Source organism: Mustelus asterias, chromosome 13, assembly GCF_964213995.1.
Source record: "Mustelus asterias chromosome 13, sMusAst1.hap1.1, whole genome shotgun sequence".
NCBI classification, from domain to species: Eukaryota; Metazoa; Chordata; class Chondrichthyes; order Carcharhiniformes; family Triakidae; genus Mustelus; species Mustelus asterias.
Genome location: NC_135813.1, coordinates 2,625,418 through 2,644,837, shown reverse-complemented (window position 1 = coordinate 2,644,837; position 19,420 = coordinate 2,625,418). Strand labels below are relative to the sequence as shown.

Genomic DNA, 19,420 nt, shown 5'->3' with positions numbered 1-19,420 from the left:
ACAAAGTTCTTACTTGGGTGAACTGGGTGGGGTTGTAAAACTGAACGGCTCCTGATGCAGGACCCCCTTGCAGAGGCTGAGGGGCAGTCTGGGAAACAGAGAAACATTCAGCACACCAGCCTCAATAATATATCACATGACATACAAGAAATGAAAGTTGCATTGATATAGCACCGTTTACAAATGCAGGATGCCCCAAAGTGCTTCACTGCTGAAGAGGTAACTTTGCAAGCGCTGCTGTCATCTTCAGAGTGCCCTTGGATCAATCTCAACTGAAACAGGAACAGGTCCTGCAATGAGTCACACACTCGCCTTTGAAGGTTACAGATCAGATTCCTGAGACTATAGCACCGAATCCAGACTGACATTGCCAGTGCAGCATTGAGAGAGAGTTGCACTGTCAGTGCTGCTGTCTTTAGGATGAGATGTGGAAATGAGGTCCCTCTCTCAGGGAGCATAACACATTCCACAGCTGCTGTTTCCAGTGGGAGTTGCAGAATTCTCCCCAGTGTCATCAACCGATCTTTACACCTCGACCAACATCATTGAAGCAGGATAACTGGCCATTATTATACTGCAGCTTATGGGATCTTGCTGCGCATAAATTGGCTGCCACGTTTCCTAATTTGCATCAATGACTGCATCTCATTGGCTGTCAGGCGCTTTGGGATAGGAAAGGCACTATACAAATGAAAGTTTTTTTTATTCCAGGGAAAGACAATGCTGGGATCAGCAGGTATGCTTTCTCTGAAGGCCCAGCAGGTTTCATCCACAAGCAGCTCAGACCACACAAGCTTTCCCTCCATTCACTTCCAGGACAGTTAGCCGATCACAGTCAGTATCCCAGTGCTCAATCAATCCTGGTGCCCCAGGTTTGGGGAAGGATGATTTATGAACCAGGCCCCCTGCTCCTGATCAGCTTCCCACTCACTTTTATTCTCACTGGAGCGACGGAGGTTGAGGGGCGATCTGATAGAAGTCTACAAGATTATGAGAGGCATGGACAGAGTGGATAGTCAGGAGCATTTTCCCAGGGTGGAAGAGTCAATTACTAGGGGGCACGGGTCTAAGGTGCGAGGGGCAAGGTTTAAAGGAGGCAAGTTTTTTTTAAAACACAGAGTAGTGGGTGCCTGGAACTCGTTGCCGGGGGAGGCAGTGGAAGCGGATACGATAGTGACTTTTAAGAGGCGTCTTGACAAATACATGAATAGGATGGGAATGGAGGGGTATGGTCCCCGGAAGGGTAGGGGGTTTTAGTTCAGTCGGGCAGCATGGTCGGTGCAGGCTTGGAGGGTCGAAGGGCCTGTTCCTGTGCTGTAATTTTCTTTGTTCTACAGGTGGGATGCACGGAACGCCAGCAGAGACAGGATTGTGTTTAGCTATGATGCCTTCAATAGTCAGACAACCCTCTGTGATCTAGGCCGGCAAAATAAATAATGGTGACTGCGGTGAGCCTGAAGCCAGCCTGTACATCTGGAGCCTCAACCTCAGGACAGGATCTTGGGTGACTATCTGTGCGGAGTCTGCACATTCTCCCCGTGTCTGTGTGGGTTTCCTCCGGGTGCTCCAGTTTCCTCCCACACTCCAAAGATGTGCGGGTTAGGTGGACTGGCCATTCTAAATTGCCCCTCAGTGTCCTAAGATGTGTGGGTTAGATGGATGAGCCATGGTAAATGTGTGGGGTTATGGGGAGAGGGTGAGGGAAAGGGCCTGGGTAAGACACTCTGTCAGAGAGAGTCAGTGCAGACTCTATGGGCCGAATGGCCTCCTTCTGCACTGTCGGGTTCTATGATTCTATGAGGCAGCTACAAGAGAAAGAGAAGCTTCAAACATAAATACAAATTTTGTTTATTTATGAAGACTGTCGATTGAACAGTGGAGATGGGAGAATGGGAGCATTGTCCAGTCAGAGATCTGTCCTGGGACCCTTGCTGTTTGTCATTTTCATAAATGACCTGGATGAGGAAGCGGAGGGATGGGTTGGTAAGTTTGCCGACGACACGAAGGTTGGTGGGGTTGTGGATAGTCTGGAGGGATGTCAGAAGTTACAGAGGGACATAGATAGGATGCAAGACTGGGCGGAGAAGTGGCAGATGGACTTCAACCCAGATAAATGCGTAGTGGTCCATTTTGGCAGGTCAAATGAGATGAAGGAGTACAATATAAAGGGAAAGACTCTTAGTACTGTAGAGGATCAGAAGGACCTTGGGGTCCGGGTCCATAGGACTCTGAAATCGGCCCCGCAGGTGGAGGAGGTGGTTAAGAAGGCGTATGGTGTGCTGGCCTTTATCAATCGAGGGATTGAGTTTAGGAGTCCGGGGATAATGATGCAGCTATATAAGACCCTCGTCAGACCCCACTTGGAGTACTGTGCTCAGTTCTGGTCGCCTCATTACAGGAAGGATGTGGAAAAGATTGAAAGGGTGCAGAGGAGATTTACAAGGATGTTGCCTGGATTGAGTGGCATGCCTTATGAGGATAGGCTGAGGGAGCTCGGTCTTTTCTCCTTGGAGAGACATAGGATGAGAGGAGACCTAATAGAGGTATATAAGATGTTGGGGGGCATAGATCGGGTGGACTCTCAGAGGCTTTTTCCCAGGGTGGAAATGGCTGCTACAAAAGGACACAGGTTTAAGGTGCTGGGGTGTAGGTACAGGGGAAATGTAAGGGGGAAGTTTTTCACACAGAGGGTGGTGGGCGAGTGGAATCGGCTGCCGTCAGTGGTGGTGGAGGCAAACTCAATAGGGTCTTTTAAGAAACTCCTGGATGAGTACATGGGACTTAATAGGATGGAGGGTTATAGGTAGGCCTAGAAGGTAGGGATATGTTTGGCACAACTTGTGGGGCCGAAGGGCCTGTTTGTGCTGTAGTTTTTCTATGTTTCTATATTTCTAAAAGCAAATTACTGCGGATGCTGGAGTCTGAAACCAAAAGAGAAAATGCTGGAAAATCTCAGCGGGTCTGGCAGCATCTGTAAGGAGAGAAAAGAGCTGACGCCTCGAGTCCAGACGACCCTTTGTCAAAGCTAAAAGACACAGAAAGTGGGAGATATTTATACTGCAGGGGGAGGGAATGAAAGATGAGTCATAGCCACAGAAACCAGGGGAAAGGCTGCTAATGGCAGCCCATAGAGAGAATAAACGGTGTGAATGGCCAAACGGCAGAGAAGCTGTAAACTGTGACAGATGAGGATGGGGGGGGGGCGGGAGAAGAGGTACAATGTAGAAAAGGGGAAGCGGGGGGGGAGAAGAGAAAAGGTAAGGGAAGGGGGATGAAGAGAGCTGGCTACTTGGTGGGAGGAACATGTCACATCTTACAGCAGTAAAGCTGACATTTACCTCTCCAAACTGCACACTGTTGGGCTCAGAAGGCAACGGATCAGCATTTGGTACTGGATTAAACATCTACAAAAAGAGAAGCAACGTGTTAAATATCAGGCGAGTCTCCAGCCTTGATGGATTGAATACATTTCCAGGGTATTTAAATGGCTTGTTTTATTTTCCAAACCTTTATTAATGCTCTGCTCACGAGAAAGTATTGTCCAATTAACTTCATAAAAGAACCTTTAAAAATGTTGTTGAAATGTGTTTGGGTAAATTTTTCAATATTACTGCCATTTCAGTTACAGTATTGTGGCTCTTCAGATATTAAGTTTTGGCTACAGATTAAAAACAAATCTCATTAACATTGCCAAACCCCAACGGTACATATGGTATATCCAATGGGGATTTCAGGAGAAACTTGTTTCCCCGGGGAGTGGGGAGAATGTGGGACTCGCTCCCGCGGGGAGTGGGGAGAATGTGGGACTCGCTCCCGCGGGGAGTGGGGAGAATGTGGGACTCGCTCCCGCGGGGAGTGGGGAGAATGTGGGACTCGCTCCCGCGGGGAGTGGGGAGAATGTGGGACTAGCTCCCGCGGGGAGTGGGGAGAATGTGGGACTCGCTCCCGCGGGGAGTGGGGAGAATGTGGGACTCGCTCCCGCGGGGAGTGGGGAGAATGTGGGACTCGCTCCCGCGGGGAGTGGGGAGAATGTGGGACTCGCTCCCGCGGGGAGTGGGGAGAATGTGGGACTCGCTGCCACAGGGAATGGTTGAAGGGAACAGCACAAATATATTCAAAGGGATAAACACGAGGGAGAAAAGAATATGGTGGCACAGTGGTTAACACTGCTGCCTCACAGTGCCAGAGACCCGGGTTCTATTCCCGGGTAGGATCATTGTCTGTGTGAAGTCTGCATGTTCTCCCCATGTCTGCATGAGTTTCCTCCGGGTGCTCCGGTTTCCTTCCACAGTCCAAAAGACGTGCTGGTTAGGTGCATTGGCCGTGCTAAATTCTCCCTCAGTGTACCCGAACAGGTGCTGGAGCGTGGCAACTCGAGGATTTTCACAGTAACTTCATTGCAGTGTTAATGCAAGCCTACTTGTGACACCAATAAATAAGCTTAAACTTAATAGATGGTTTGCTGAAAGGGTGTGATACAAAGGGGTTGGAGGAGGCTTGTACAAAGTATAAGACCAGATGGGCTGAATGGCCTGTTTTTGCGTTGTACTTGCTGTATAAACAGGGCATTGTGGACAGGTACCTGGGGCGGTGTGTTTGTCTCTGGGTTTGTCTGTTCCATGGGCTGTGAGCTCTCTGCTGATGTTCCTTCAGGGGGCTGAGATCCCTCGCCTATAAACACAATAAAGACAGGGATTTTCTATCTGTCTTCACAGTAAAAGACACAGGAAACATTCCAAGAATGGAAAAATCAACAGGCAAAGTGGAGGGAGGAACTTAAAAACAACCACTGTCACTACCGGAGAAAACATTCGAGGAAAACTAAAGGCTGACAAGTCCCCTGGACCTGATGGCCTGCATCAGAGGGTCTGAAAGGAAGAGGCTGCAGAGATTGCGGGTACATTGGTTACAAACTTCCAAAATCACCTAGATTCTGGAAGGTTCCAGCAAATTGGAAAACCACAAACATCACATCATTTTTTCAGGAGTATGGGGGGGGGGGGGGGGGGGGTTGGTGTCAGAGAGCAGGAAAAATCGACGAGTTAGCCTAATGTCTGTCATTGGCAAAGTGCCAGAATGCAGTGTGTGTTATTGGAGTTTCACAGTAACTTCATTGCAGTGTTAATGTAAGCCTACTTGTAACACGAATAAACTTTTGAAAGGATAGGAGCCGGATACTTAGAAAATCACAATAAAACCATGTTGACTCTGCCTGAATGAATGAAAGGGAAATAATATTCAACATCAGGGCGGCACGGTAGCACAGTGGTTAGCACTGCTGCTTCACAGCTCAGCACTGCTGCTTCACAGCTCCAGGGACCTGTGTTCGATTCCCGGCTCGGGTCACTGTTTGTGTGGAGTTTGCACATTCTCCTCGTGTCTGCGTGGGTTTCCTCCGGGTGCTCCGGTTTCCTCCCACAGTCCAAAGATGTGCGGGTTAGGTTGGTTGGCCATGCTTAAATTGCCCCTTAGTGTCCTGAGATGTGTAGGTTAGAGGGATTAGCGGGTAAAATATGTCGGGATATGGGGGTAGGGGCTGGGTGGGATTGTGGTCGGTGCAGACTCGATGGGCCGAATGGCCTCTGTCTGTACTGTAGGGTTTCTATGATGACAAATTTATTAGAGTCCTTTGTGAATCCGACAAGTAGGATGAATATAGGGGAACCAATAGATGTAGAGTATTTGGATTTCCAAAAGCCATTTGATAAAGTAACTGCACACGACAAGGGATCATAGTGTTTGGATGATATATTAGTATAGATAGAGGATTGGCTCATTGGCAGGAAAGTGTGTCAGGATAAATGAGTCAATTTTAGTTTGGCAAACCAACTGGCAGAGTGCCAGAGGAATCGGTGCTGGGACCGAAGCTACTCGGGATCTATATTAATGACTCGGATAAAGGGTCAGGTTGCACTGTCGTCAAATTTGCTGAGGCTACAAAGAGCAGCAAGTTGTGAGGAGGATACAAAGAGTCCACACGGGAATTTAGACAGGTTAAGTGAGTGGGCACAAAATGGCAGATTGAATACAACATGGAAAATGTGAGGCTACCCACTTTGGATAAAAGTACAATAGTATTCAAATGGAGTGACTGTAGAATGTTGCAATACAGAGGGATCTGGGTGTACATGAATCATAAAAAGTTAGCATGCAGTTAGTTGGGAAGAAAATGGAATATTAACCTTCATGGGAAGGGGGACGGAGTATAAAAGATGGGAGGTTCTGTTACAAGTGTACAGGGCACTGGTGAGGCCACAGCTAGAGAACTGTGTACCACTCTGGTCTCCTTCAGAATAGAGGTCACTCGGCTGATTCCTGCAATGAAGGCGCGTCTGAAGAGAAAGAATGAACGGCTTGGCCGATATTCACTGAAGTTAAGACTGAGAGGTAATCTTATTGAAATATGTAAGATTGTGGGGAGGGGGGACTTGACAGGAAGGATGTTGACAGGATGTTTCCCCTTGTGGGGGAATCTAGAACTAAGGGGCACAGCTTAAAAAATGGAGTCTCCCATTTAGGAAGGAGCTGAAGGAGGAATTTCTCAGCTCACAGGATCATTTAGTCTCTGGAATTCTCTGCGGAGGAGGCTGGGTCACGGAATATATTCCAGGCGGAGTGAGACAGATATTTGCTCAACATGGGATCGAGGATTCTGGGGACGTGTGGGAAAGTGAAGCTGAGGTCACAGTCAGAACAACCACAATCTTATTGAATGGCAAAGCAGGCTCAATGAGCTGAATGGTTTATTTCTTATGATCTTTGTGTTGTCTCTCTCTCATTTCCCAGAGTCTGAAGGGCTGGGCAAGACCCACAGTGGAGCTGGCCCCAGCTGAACAGCGGCTTGGCTCAGCTGACAGCTCTGTCACCACCAAGTCCAAAAGTGGAAGTACAGAGTCCCTCACAACAAAATGAGAGCCCATTATCAGGATGGACACCGTTGCAGAGGGCTTTCCAGTTAGGGATCATCCTGCCATTCACCCACCAACCCTCCTCCCTTTCCCTCCTGTCACCCCCACTCCCCCCCACCCCACCAAACTCCTCTCACTTCCCCCTCCTTTTCCAGCCACGTGGGTCTTTGGTCAGTGGGTTGCAGTTGAAAGGTCAGGAGAACTAGTCCCATTCCATGGTTTGAACACAATCTAGGCAATACACTCCCAGTGCACTACCAAGGGAAAGAGGTGACGTCTTGCCAATAAGATGCTAAACTGAAGCCTCATCCACCTTCACACGTGGAAGTGAAAGATCCTGCGGTGCTACCAGAAGGGCAGGGGGGTTCTCCCCAGTGCCCTGGCCATTATTTATCACCCACCCCACATTAACTAGATACAGATAATCCGGACAGGATCATATTGCTGTTTGGGGTGTTTGCTGTGTTGTATTTCCTACTCTACAGCAGTGAGTACACTTTTAAGACAAGCTCTGCGGCCTCCTGAGGTAATGAAAGACACGATTGAAAGGCAAGTCTATCTTCAGGCTGGGGTCTCACCATCTCTGCAGTCATTCACCCACCAACCCTCGCCCCCTTCCCTCCCTCCCTCCATCTCCCCCCCCCCCCCCCCCCCGCAAGAAACAGGAGAAGGAATATGTTATATCACTGACAGGAATAAGCGTATAGCCAGCAATGCACCATACCAGCAATGCACCATACCTGGTAGTGGTACAAAGAAGTTGGTGGGAATAGGCATTGGTGCCAGGGGGGCAAACAGGTCCACAGGGGGCAGCAGCACCCCACCAGGCCTTGATCCACTGGGATTGAGGACATCCACATATCGAGCCTTCGTACCTGTTGGGTTGGTGTGGGGAGAGAGAATGGAAGTCAGTTAAACTGCATTCATATGAAGATATTCTGCCGACCAGCACAGATTCAAAATATTTTGTCAACTAGAAACTGGAAGAGCTGAGAGATTTGGGGATCCGTACAGAAATTACTAATGGCGAGTGGAGAGGTAGATTTGTTTGAATTTACGTTTTCCAGAATCCATTGTAATTTTGTCTTTCACAAAAAAAAAACTGGATTATCTCCGAGGAACCTCTGGCCAGACCCCACCTGCAGTAACGGGTCAATTCAGGGCACTGCACCTCCCAACAGGGTCTTGGGCAGGGAGCAGAGCAGATTCATCAGAATGACTGTGGGGGAAGCAGAGGGTTAAATTCTAAGGCCAGGTTCCACAGACTAGTATTCCTTTCAGTACAGGAGATTAAGCGGTGATCTAATTGACAGGTTTAAGATGATTAAAGGATTTGATGGCATAGATAGAGAGAGAAACTATTGGTGGTGGAGGTGAAGGAGGGAGACGGAGACAATAACAAGGGGGTGAACCCTTAAAATCCGAGCCAGGCCATTTAAACGCGATGTCAGGAAGCATTCTTCACACACGGGGGTGGGGGGCGAGATCTGGGACTGGCACCCAGAAAGGTGCTCAGACCAGGGGGGGGTCAGCTGAGATTTTCAAAAATGGGATTGATGCAGTGTTAGGTGAAGGGATTCAGGGCTCAGATGGATGATGCTAAGGTACAGATCAGTAATGATTTAATAGTACGGCAGAGCCGAGTGGCCCATCTCCCTGCACACGCACCAATATAAAAACCACCGTTATAGACTGTCAAGTATTGGGCTCATCCAGCTGAGGGATGTCAGGAGGACAGAAATTCTTCACCCCCCGGCACAGGCCAAAGGGCCTGTACCTGTGCTGTACCTCTCTTTGTTCTCAGCTGAATTTAAAAGATCCCATTGTTCTCCCCGTTGTCTTAGCAAATACTTAAGCCAGAGCCAACATCAATAAAAACACATGATCTGGTCAGTTACCACGTTGCTGCTTGTAGGATCTTGCTGTGGGCAAGTTTGCTGTCATGTTTACCACATTATGAGACTGGAGTTCACAAATATTTAATATATTGTGAAGTACTTTGGGACATCCTGAGATAGAGGGGGAGCGTGGGGAGTACCTTCACTGCCGAGTTTACACAAACAGAGCACCGGGGAGGGGTGGGGGGGGTGGTGAGGGGGTGCTGCGCACATACAAAAGTTGGGAGAGAGAGAGAAAGCGAGAAAGACAGCAAAGAGACAGCGACGAAACCTCACCTGCTTTCATAGAGAACCTGTTCCTGGGTGGAGGGCCACCCCCGAGGGTGGGCGAGGTAGTGGAACCCGAGGCAAAGGTAGGGGCAGTCACTGGAAAGCTCGGTGGAGGAGGAAGAGGCTTGCTCTGCAATGACACACACACAACATTACTCCCAAAATCCAGCAGCAGCAGCCGCTAACTCAGCTCAGATCAGGCGGGTGGGGGAGGAGGGTCAAGTGATCCCTGTTCCCACTTCACCACATGACCACAGGAAATTTCTGCACCCCGTACGGGTCACCGATGTGTGTGCCCGTGTCATTGCCCACATGGCGAGCTACTGCTTACAGACGCATTACTGTAATCTGTCAACAGGCCCAAGACAGATATTCCTGCCAGACAGTCTGATTCCTCCCTTGTGTTGGGGTCCGCATTACAAACTCTTTCCCGCCTCACTTCCTCCCTGGGCCCCGACTCCCCCGCTCTGGCCCCCCCATCCCACCCCCCCCCCTGCCCACATCCCCCCAACCCACGCCCTCCCTACCCTGGGCTTTTGAAACCAGTAAGAAGTCTCAGAACACCAGGTTAAAGTCCAACAAGTCTATTTGCTAGCCCAAGCCACTAGCTTTCGGAGCGCTGCTCCTTTTGAAACCAGCCAGCCCGGGTGGTCTGCATGGGGATACTGAACATGGCAGGGGGAGAATCACAGCGGAATCCCATTCTGTCCTCAACCACTGCCCACATCCGATCCGGCAGTGGATGGAAATCAGGGGCAGAGTTGATTTTCTCTCTCTAACCCTGAGACCAGCACAGCTGTCGGCAATCTGCCGGATATAAAAATCCAGTCGCAGTAAAAGTGAGCAGGAAACTGTCGGATTGATATAAAAACCCAACCGGGTCACTGATGTCCTTTAGGGAAGGAAATCGCCGTGCTTACCTGGTCTGGCACTATGTGACTCCAGATCCACAGCAATGTGTTTGACTTTAATTGCCCTCCGAGGTGGTCATTTTGTACCAAACCTGCTAGCAGTGGGTCAAGGTGGCAACTCCGCATCACCTTTACAGGGCAACCAGGGATGCCCAATAAATGATGGCCTTGCCAGTGACTCACACACCCCGAAAACAAATAACAACAATCAGGAGGAGGCTGGAAAACGTCAGCACTCGACACGTACCTCCTCCTCGGGTTCATTCAGATTCACCCATCGCTGCTTCTTCTCGTCCCACACAATCTGTGCACAAAACAAAGAGTTCAGAATTGGCCCATCCCAAGGCTATGCTTCAGGTGTGAGCTCGGAGCCGGGAAACCGGAACCCACTTCCAAATGCTGCCCTCAGCAACACCGCTTCCATTTCTGCCTCAGGGCTAGAAGGCGGAGGGTTAAAACCCGGCGTTCCAGACTTCCCTGACAAGTAGAGACCAGAATTCCAGCTCAGAGTACAGTGGAATTCTTGCACCCAGTGGGTGCCAGTGGCACGGCCCCTCAGGGTGCGGGTCCCATAAAACCCATGCACCCAACAAAACCAGCAGCACCCCCCCACCCCATGTAATACAGATTGGCATTAAAATGGGTACAGCCATGGAAGAAGCAGTCGCATTGCAGCCAGCCCCCAAGTCCCAAATTTGCACTGTCCAATCACATCACGTGCACAGGACAAGTATAAACACAGACGCGAGGGGACCCAGTGTGACTGAAGACCAGGAAACTGCACGATAAGGTCTGGACCCCTCTGTCCAGAATGAATATGTAAAGTATTTAACTCACGTTTGACTGTAAATCAGCATCTGAACTTTTATTGCTGCAGTTTACATGAAACTTAATAAACATGTTTGGACTTTCTCATGAAAGTCGTCTCATGGCTGAACTTTGTTACCAGGCTGTTTCTAAGGGACTCAGGGAGCCTGCAAGATTAGTGTTAACGTTGTAGAATACCTCACACTAAGGCAGCCCCACTAGCATCTCGGGGCAATAAATAGTGACCGTGTCAAGTATTACCCACAATCAGAAAGGTTTTGATTAAAGGGGAGCGGATGCAGAATTCTGGACACATGACTGTTCGTACAGTGCTGGCAGGTGGGCCGAGTTGCACTGGATTATACAGAGGGAGCCAATACTCAGCATCTCAATGTGAAGGCTGTGTTTCGCTGCATGTAACAGATCCACAGATGCGCCCCGTCACCGGCATACTCACCGATTTAGTTTTGTCGTCCGGTAGATGGGCTTCAGTCTTCCTGCTGGGTCGTAACCAGCTCAGCCAGCCACCCTGAGAGACAACAACAATTAGTGCCTTGTTCAGTTGGAAAGTTAGATGAAAGTTTGATGGGGACAGTGTAGAGGGAGCTTTACTCTGTATCTAACCCCGTGCTGTACCTGTCCTGGGAGCGTTTGATGGGGACAGTGTAGAGGGAGCTTTACTCTGTATCTAACCCCGTGCTGTATCTGTCCTGGGAGTGTTTGATGGGGACAGTGTAGAGGGAGCTTTACTCTGTATCTAACCCCGTGCTGTACCTGTCCTGGGAGTGTTTGATGGGGACAGTGTAGAGGGAGCTTTACTCTGTATCTAACCCCGTGCTGTATCTGTCCTGGGAGTGTTTGATGGGGACAGTGTAGAGGGAGCTTTACTCTGTATCTAACCCCGTGCTGTACCTGTCCTGGGAGTGTTTGATGGGGACAGTGTAGAGGGAGCTTTACTCTGTATCTAACCCCGTGCTGTACCTGTCCTGGGTGTGTTTGATGGGGACAGTGTAGAGAGAGCTTTACTCTGTATCTAACCCCGTGCTGTACCTGTCCTGTGTGTGTTTGATGGGGACAGTGTAGAGGGAGCTTTATTCTGTATCTAACCCCGTGCTGTACCTGTCCTTGGCGTGTTTGATGGGGACAGTGTAGAGGGAGCTTTACTCTGTATCTAACCCCGTGCTGTACCTGTCCTGGGAGTGTTTGATGGGGACAGTGTAGAGGGAGCTTTACTCTGTATCTAACCCCGTGCTGTACCTGTCCTGGGAGTGTTTGATGGGTGCACTATAAGGCATATTCTGCATTACCAGTCCCAATTCCTGCCACAATATGATCAGAAAGACTCCTGCTATAGCAGCTCCTCCATGTGGTTCCTGCAGCAACTTATTTCTGAATAAACACAGCACAGCCACAGGAGCTTGGGAAACACCAGCAGACACTTCCCTCAGGAACAGCAAGCTCACTTCGTCATCCTCCCCCTGCCCTGCAACCCATACTAGTCAGTAGAAGTACTTGGTACCTCAGATCGGTGGATACTGACACCTCCAAACACCGATCCTGATTTGGAACATGCATTCATGTTCCAGTGGTGTTGTCAGGACACAGCAGCATGCAGCACAGGTGGTGGCCATTTGGCCCATTGCGCCTCTGCCAGCTCTTTTAAAGAAACTATCCAAGTAATCCCACTTATTTATTTTGAAAGTTACAGTGGAATCTGCTTTCACAACCCTCTTAGTCTGTTCATTCAGCGTAACAGACAGTAAACAAAATCTCATCTCTCCCCAGTTCCTTAACATGTGTCCTTTGATTAGAGATATGACACTGGCAACAGTTTATCTTTCTTTACTCTATCAAAACCCTTCACAATTTTGAACACCTCTACCCCATCTTCCTCCAGGGTCAATATCCTGTCATTCCCCATCTACAAAGACAGGAGCGCATCAGGAAGGTCCATGCGTGACACATTGCAGGCTAACAGTGACCAATAAACACCCGTGTTGCCTTCACCCCAGGAAGCAGCATCAATGGGACGCAGTCAGCCTGTGGCACCCCTGGAATCCGCTGCCTTTACCTTTGACTTTTTGCTCTCAGGTTCCTGTCGCCTGGCTTCCTTTGTTGCCTCCGGGGCGGTGTTGGTGGTGGTCTCTGGCTGAGGTGGAAGTGACAGCTGGTTCGCTGCTGAGGGGTGCCTCTCGCGGCCCAGGCTGTGGCTCGATGACTCGGAGGTGGTTCGAGAGCGCCTCCCGTAGGGCTGAAAACGAGACAGTGCAACATGAAAACATCACGGGCGTACAGAGGCCGAGCTCTCCCCCAGACTAAAAACCCATCCTGCCCTCCAATTAAACAGCAACAACCCACTGGTTAGTTGACACAAACCAGGAGACCTACCAATTGGAATACATCTCTAAAAGGTTCAAAACTCTCTCAGCTGTGTGGACTGCCAGGGGAAGAGAAATGCTTGCGCTGATCAGTCCCAGCGCGTCATCGAGGCATTCCACTGAGCCTCAGAGCAGTCAGCTGCTTTCCCAACTCCTCCATCCTTCTAACCCTCGACCAAACTCTCAGCTCTGCGAGATCAACGGAAAACTTCAGGACCGAGATTGATAGATTGGGATTGGTACAGGGATATCGGCCGTGGGATTAGTTTGGGATTGATACAGAGATATAGCTGTGGGATTAGTTTGAGATTGATACTGGGATATGGGCTATGGGATTAGTTTGGGATTGATACAGGGATATGGGCTGTGGGATTAGTTTGAGATTGATACTGGGATATGGGCTGTGGGATTAGTTTGGGATTGATACAGGGATATGGGCTGTGGGATTAGTTTGGGATTGATACAGGGATATGGGCTGTGGGATTAGTTTGGGATTGATACAGGGATATGGGCTGTGGGATTAGTTTGGGATTGATACTGAGATATGGCTGTGGGATTAGTTTGGGATTGATACAGGGATATGGCTGTGGGATTAGTTTGGGATTGATATGGAGATATGGGCTCTGTGATTTGCTTGGGATTGATACAGGGTTATGGGCTGTGGGATTAGTTTGGGATTGATACTGAGATATGGCTGTGGGATTAGTTTGGGATTGATACAGGGATATGGCTGTGGGATTAGTTTGGGATTGACATGGAGATATGGGCTCTGTGATTTGCTTGGGATTGATACAGGGTTATGGGATTAGTTTGGGATCGATACAGCGATGTGGTCTGTGGGATTTGCTTGGGATTGATACAGGGATATGGGCTGTGGGATTAGTTTAGGATTGCTACAGGGATATGGGCTGTGGAATTAGTTTGGGATTGATACACGGATATGGGCTGTGGGATTAATTTGGGATTGATAGAGTTTTATTGGGAAGGGTTACAGAACCAACTAAAAGATAAAATACCACTGGGATACAGATCAGCCAAAATCGGTGGGTGGTTTATAACAAGGTGGACTACTCAATGATTCCATTATCACTGTACCATATCTCTGCCGTGGATGGCAGGTGGTGAGCCGGGTGGACCTTGGCCTTTTCTCTGCCGAGCTACGTCAGTATTTCTCAAAGAGAACTCCTTGCTCCTCTGGCTCAAACCCGGGAGGAGTGTTTATTTAACCCCTGCCTGAACGTGGAGACAGAAAGGACTGTAAACCTGTACTGCCTCATCAAAACACTGATCATTCTGCAGTAACATTAACTCAGGGAAGTCACTGGGAGCAATGGAGTTGGCCTCCCTGCCACCAGCTAAGTGTGGTTCCCAGAGAGTGGGGGGAATCTGAGTAAACATTCACAGTATTTGGTATACAGCACACAATTCAGTCATCTGCCCAAGGAGAACAGGAAATGATAGTGATAGCCCTGCAGCAAATCCCAGATTGTCCCACCTGCCCAGCTTTCTGCCAATGGATAAAATGGAGTGTACACCTGCATGTGCTTTGACCTGCTCTACTGTGGAGCAATGTGCAGAAGTTCACATCTAACCATCAATGGAATAGGATCTGGCACTCGCCAGGGAGACCCCAAGCATCGCTGTACTCCCACATCCGAGCCCTCCCCTGCTCATTGCAGAGCGACAAAACCAGTGGGACGCAAAACGCCCGTAATCCTAGGCCCATGCAAAGATTGTTAGCAGGTGTACTTGAGATCAAAACTACAAGTGTTAGTGATTGAATGGCAGAGAGCAAGAGAGGGTGGGATTGGGAAAGAGAGGAGAGGGAGAGAAAGCATTGGCCACCACCACCACCACCAAATGAGTCCCAGTTAAGAATGAGAAGAAAAGCACCAGGACCCTAATACAAAGGCATCAGGTATTGCGTACCATGTGCAAGGACGACTGAGACGTTGACCTCGATCTTCTTCCAGGGGCCTGGTTCAGACACAAACGTTCAGCTGTGTTAACCTTATGCTGCTGCACCAACTGTTAAACAGGCTCACCTTCACAGTCAGTCAGTGTGGCACACACCACGGAGCCCAAACACAACCCCAGCACAAACTACCAGCGTCCCAAACGGCAATTCTTTATCACTGTGGTAAAGTCTCACCCTCACTACAGAACAAATGGAAAGCCATGGGGGACTTGAACTTTCCAAATATTGATTGGAACCGTTGTAGGTCAAATAGTTCGGACGGGGCAGTTTTTGTGCAGTGTGCGCAGGAGGGTTTCCTGACACAATATGTGGATAGGCCGACAAGAGGTGAGGCCACATTGGATTTGGTACTGGGAAATGAACCGGGCCAAGTGTTAGATTTGGTTGTGGGAGAACACTTTGGAGATAGTGACCACAATTCGGTGTCTTTTGTTATTGCAATGGAGAGGGATAGGGCCGTATGGCAGGGCAAGGTTTACAATTGGGGGAGAGGTAATTATGATGCGATTAGGCAAGAATTAGGGGGCATAAGTTGGGAACAGAAACTGTCAGGGAAAGGCACTAATGAAAAGTGGAACTTTTTCAAGGAACAAATACTGGGTGTCCTTGATAGGTATGTCCCTGTCAGGCAGGGAGGAAATGGCCGAGTGAGGGAACCATGGTTCACGAAAGAGGTGGAATGTCTTGTGAAAAGGAAGAGGGAAGCTTATGTAGGGATGAGGAAACAAGGTTCAGATGGCTCGATTGAGGGTTACAAGTTAGCAAGGAACAAGCTGAAAAAGGGGCTTAGGAGAGGTAGGAGGGGACATGAGAAGTCCTTGGCGGGTCGGATCAAGGAAAACCCCAAGGCTTTTTACTCTTATGTGAGGAATAAAAGAATGACCAGGGTGAGGTTAGGGCCGGTCAAGGACAGTAGTGGGAACTTGTGTACGTAGTCAGTAGAGATAGACAAGGCGATGAATGAATACTTTTCTTCAGTGTTCACCAAGGAGGGGCCATGTTTTTGAGGAAGAGAAGGTGTTACAGGCTAATAGGCTGGAGGAAATAGGTGTTCGGAGGGAGGATGTCCTGGCAGCTTTGAATAAACTGAAGGTCGATAAGTCCCCTGGGCCTGATGAAATATATCCTAGGATTCTTTGGGAAACAAGGGATGAGATTGCAGAGCCTTTGGCTTTGATCTTTGGGTCCTCACTGTCCACGGGGATGGTGCTAGACGACTGGAGAATGGCGAATGTTGTCCCTCTGTTTAAGAAAGGGAATAGAAATGACCCTGGTAATTATAGACCGGTTAGTCTTACTTCGGTGGTTGGTAAATTGAGGGAAAAGGTCCTTAGGGATGGGATTTACGACCATTTAGAAAGATGCGGATTAATCCGGGATAGTCAGCACGGATTCGTGAAGGGCAAGTCGTGCCTCACAAATTTGATTGAATTTTTTGAGGAGGTAACTAAGTGTGTTGATGAAGGTAGGGCAGTTGATGTCATATACATGGATTTTAGTAAGGCGTTTGATAAGGTCCCCCATGGTCGGCTTATGATGAAAGTGAGGAGGTGTGGGGTACAGGGAAAGTTGGCCGATTGGATAGGTAACTGGCTGTCTGATCGAAGACAGAGGGTGGTGGTCGATGGAAAATTTTCAAATTGGAGACAGGTTGCTAACGGAGTGCCGCAGGGATCAGTGCTTGGTCCTCTGCTCTTTGTGATTTTTATTAATGACTTAGAGGAGGGGGCTGAAGGGTGGATCAGTAAATTTGCTGATGACACCAAGATTGGTGGAGTAGTGGATGAGGTGGAGGGCTGTTGTAGGCTGCAAAGAGACATAGATAGGATGCAAAGCTGGGCTGAAAAATGGCAAATGGAGTTTAACCCTGATAAATGTGAGGTGATTCATTTTGGTAGGACTAATTTAAATGTGGATTACAGGGTCAAAGGTAGGGTTCTGAAGACTGTGGAGGAACAGAGAGATCTTGGGGTCCATATCCACAGATCTCTAAAGGTTGCCACTCAAGTGGATAGAGCTGTGAAGAAGGCCTATAGTGTGTTAGCTTTTATTAACAGGGGGTTGGAGTTTAAGAGCCGTGGGGTTATGCTGCAACTGTACAGGACCTTGGTGAGACCACATTTGGGATATTGTGTGCAGTTCTGGTCACCTCACTATAAGAAAGATGTGGAAGCGCAGGAAAGAGTGCAGAGGAGATTTACCAGGATGCTGCCTGGTTTGGAGGGTAGGTCTTATGAGGAAAGGTTGAGGGAGCTAGGGCTGTTCTCTCTGGAGCGGAGGAGGCTGAGGGGAGACTTAATAGAGGTTTATAAAATGATGAAGGGGATAGATAGAGTGAACGTTCAAAGACTATTTCCTCGGGTGGATGGAGCTATTACAAGGAGGCATAACTATAGGGTTCATGGTGGGAGATACAGGAAGGATATCAGAGGTAGGTTCTTTACGCAGAGAGTGGTTGGGGTGTGGAATGGACTGCCTGCAGTGATAGTGGAGTCAGACACTTTAGGAACATTTAAGCAGTTATTGGATAGGCACATGGAGCACACCAGGATGATAGGGAGTGGGATAGCTTGATCTTGGTTTCAGATAAAGCTCGGCACAACATCGTGGGCCGAAGGGCCTGTTCTGTGCTGTACTGTTCTATGTTCATTCCTCACTCTGTATTTCATCTCAATCTCAATACTAAACTTGCTGAGATGTGCGTTAGCTCTTCCCCACCATGCAGATTCCCTGTTGCACAGGACTGCTCCAGGGAGGTCCCTGACGGTGACAACCCCAGGCCAGAGAGATCAAGTGAGGGGCTGGGGGACCCTCTGCTTTGACACATCCTACACTCAAAACTAGCTGATACTACTTGGACCTTGGCTAGGTCCAACTGTGCTACCGTGGGCGGCATGGTGGCACAGTGGCTAGCACTGCTGCTACACAGCGCCAGGGACCCGAGTTCAATTCCCGGCTTGGGTCACTCTCTGTGCGGAGTCTGCACGTTCTCCCCGTGTCTGTGTGGGTTTTCTCCAGGTGCTCCAGTTTCCTCCCACAGTCTGAAAGACGTGCTGGTTAGGGTGCATTGGCCGTGCTAAATTCTCCCTCAGTGTACCCGAACAGGCGCCGGAGTGTGGCTACTAGGGGAATTTCACAGTAACTTCATTGCAGTGTTAATGTAAACCTACTTGTGACTAATAAATAAACTTTACTAGCTACACTTTACTGGGCGATGGGGGGCAGTGCAGAGGGAGGCACCCACCCAAACCTGCAACAGGAAGCAGGAACTTATGGTTAGCCAGCTGGAATAATCAGAGATCATCTCATTTGGCCAATTAGAAACAGCAACAATTAAAAACAGACTGCAATGGTTAAAATAATGCCATTAATCTCAGCGGAGCACAGTTCCCAGCGACCAGCTTAATGATATTGCATCAGGTCCCTACTTCCCCACATTCTATCCTGAACGGCCAGCTTCAGTCACACTCACCCACCCAATGGACCATCCCAGCAACACTGCATTTGCCCACAGGGGTCAGGGGTACAGCCATATAGACAATATAGAGTTGGGATGGGAATTCAAGATAGTGAACTCAGCCTCGTACAAGGAGCTTGCACCCCACATCAGTAACCCTCGCTGTTTTCTTTTAGTCCTTGGGTTGCCTCTCCCACCCCAAATCTGGCCAAGAGGATGCAACACTAACATCCCCTGTCCCCCTGCAGAGGGGGTGGGGTACAAGAGGCCAGCCTCCGCACTCGCTGTGGCGATCAGTCCATCGGCAGCTACTGGCGGAGGGTCTTTAACACATGGGTGACCACCCCCCTCTCACCAGGGACTCTGCCTCACCCATGCACCAACTGAGTATTGTCCAGCCGAGGATTTCACCAAGTGACGCACCAACCACACTTGCCAGGTCACAGGGATAAACAAACACTTCCCAACTGATTTTAAACTACAGGTCGTTTGGAGCTGAATCCAGGCATCATTACCATTTTGGCCATGTGATCATAGAAATCCTGCTGTCCACTTTCCCCAAAGCTGTGTCTTTTCGGCGAGGCCTGGTGGTTGATGGAATTGCATTCTGGAGAATCAGCGGAAGAGAAGAAAGTTACTACACAGGAAAACAAAAAAGGTTCCTGCCCCTTCCCGAGCTCTTTCCTTAAATAACAACCAATCGTATCTGCTCTTTGTTAAAAGTATCTAAAACTAATCCTCAGCCCATATCGGTGTACCAATCCCAAGCTAATCCCACAGCCCATATCCCTGTATCAATCCCAGACTAATCCG

At 49.0% G+C, this 19,420-nt stretch overlaps 1 protein-coding gene across 2 annotated transcripts in view; it reads right to left on the bottom strand.

Annotated features, from left to right (window-relative positions):
• Positions 1-19,420, bottom strand: part of sec16a (SEC16 homolog A, endoplasmic reticulum export factor) — a 64,846-nt gene that overhangs the window by 2,150 nt on the left and 43,276 nt on the right. The window contains exons 20-29 of one of the 2 annotated variants that reach the window (XM_078226189.1): positions 19,123-19,214; positions 15,102-15,149; positions 12,866-13,045; positions 11,252-11,323; positions 10,235-10,291; positions 9,083-9,206; positions 7,649-7,783; positions 4,583-4,671; positions 3,339-3,404; positions 14-88 (exon numbers count right to left, since the gene is read on the bottom strand). In XM_078226189.1, coding sequence (XP_078082315.1) covers positions 14-88; positions 3,339-3,404; positions 4,583-4,671; positions 7,649-7,783; positions 9,083-9,206; positions 10,235-10,291; positions 11,252-11,323; positions 12,866-13,045; positions 15,102-15,149; positions 19,123-19,214 — 938 coding nt within the window. The remainder of the gene's footprint in view (positions 1-13; positions 89-3,338; positions 3,405-4,582; positions 4,672-7,648; positions 7,784-9,082; positions 9,207-10,234; positions 10,292-11,251; positions 11,324-12,865; positions 13,046-15,101; positions 15,150-19,122; positions 19,215-19,420) is intronic. The other variant, XM_078226190.1, reaches the window with a different exon arrangement.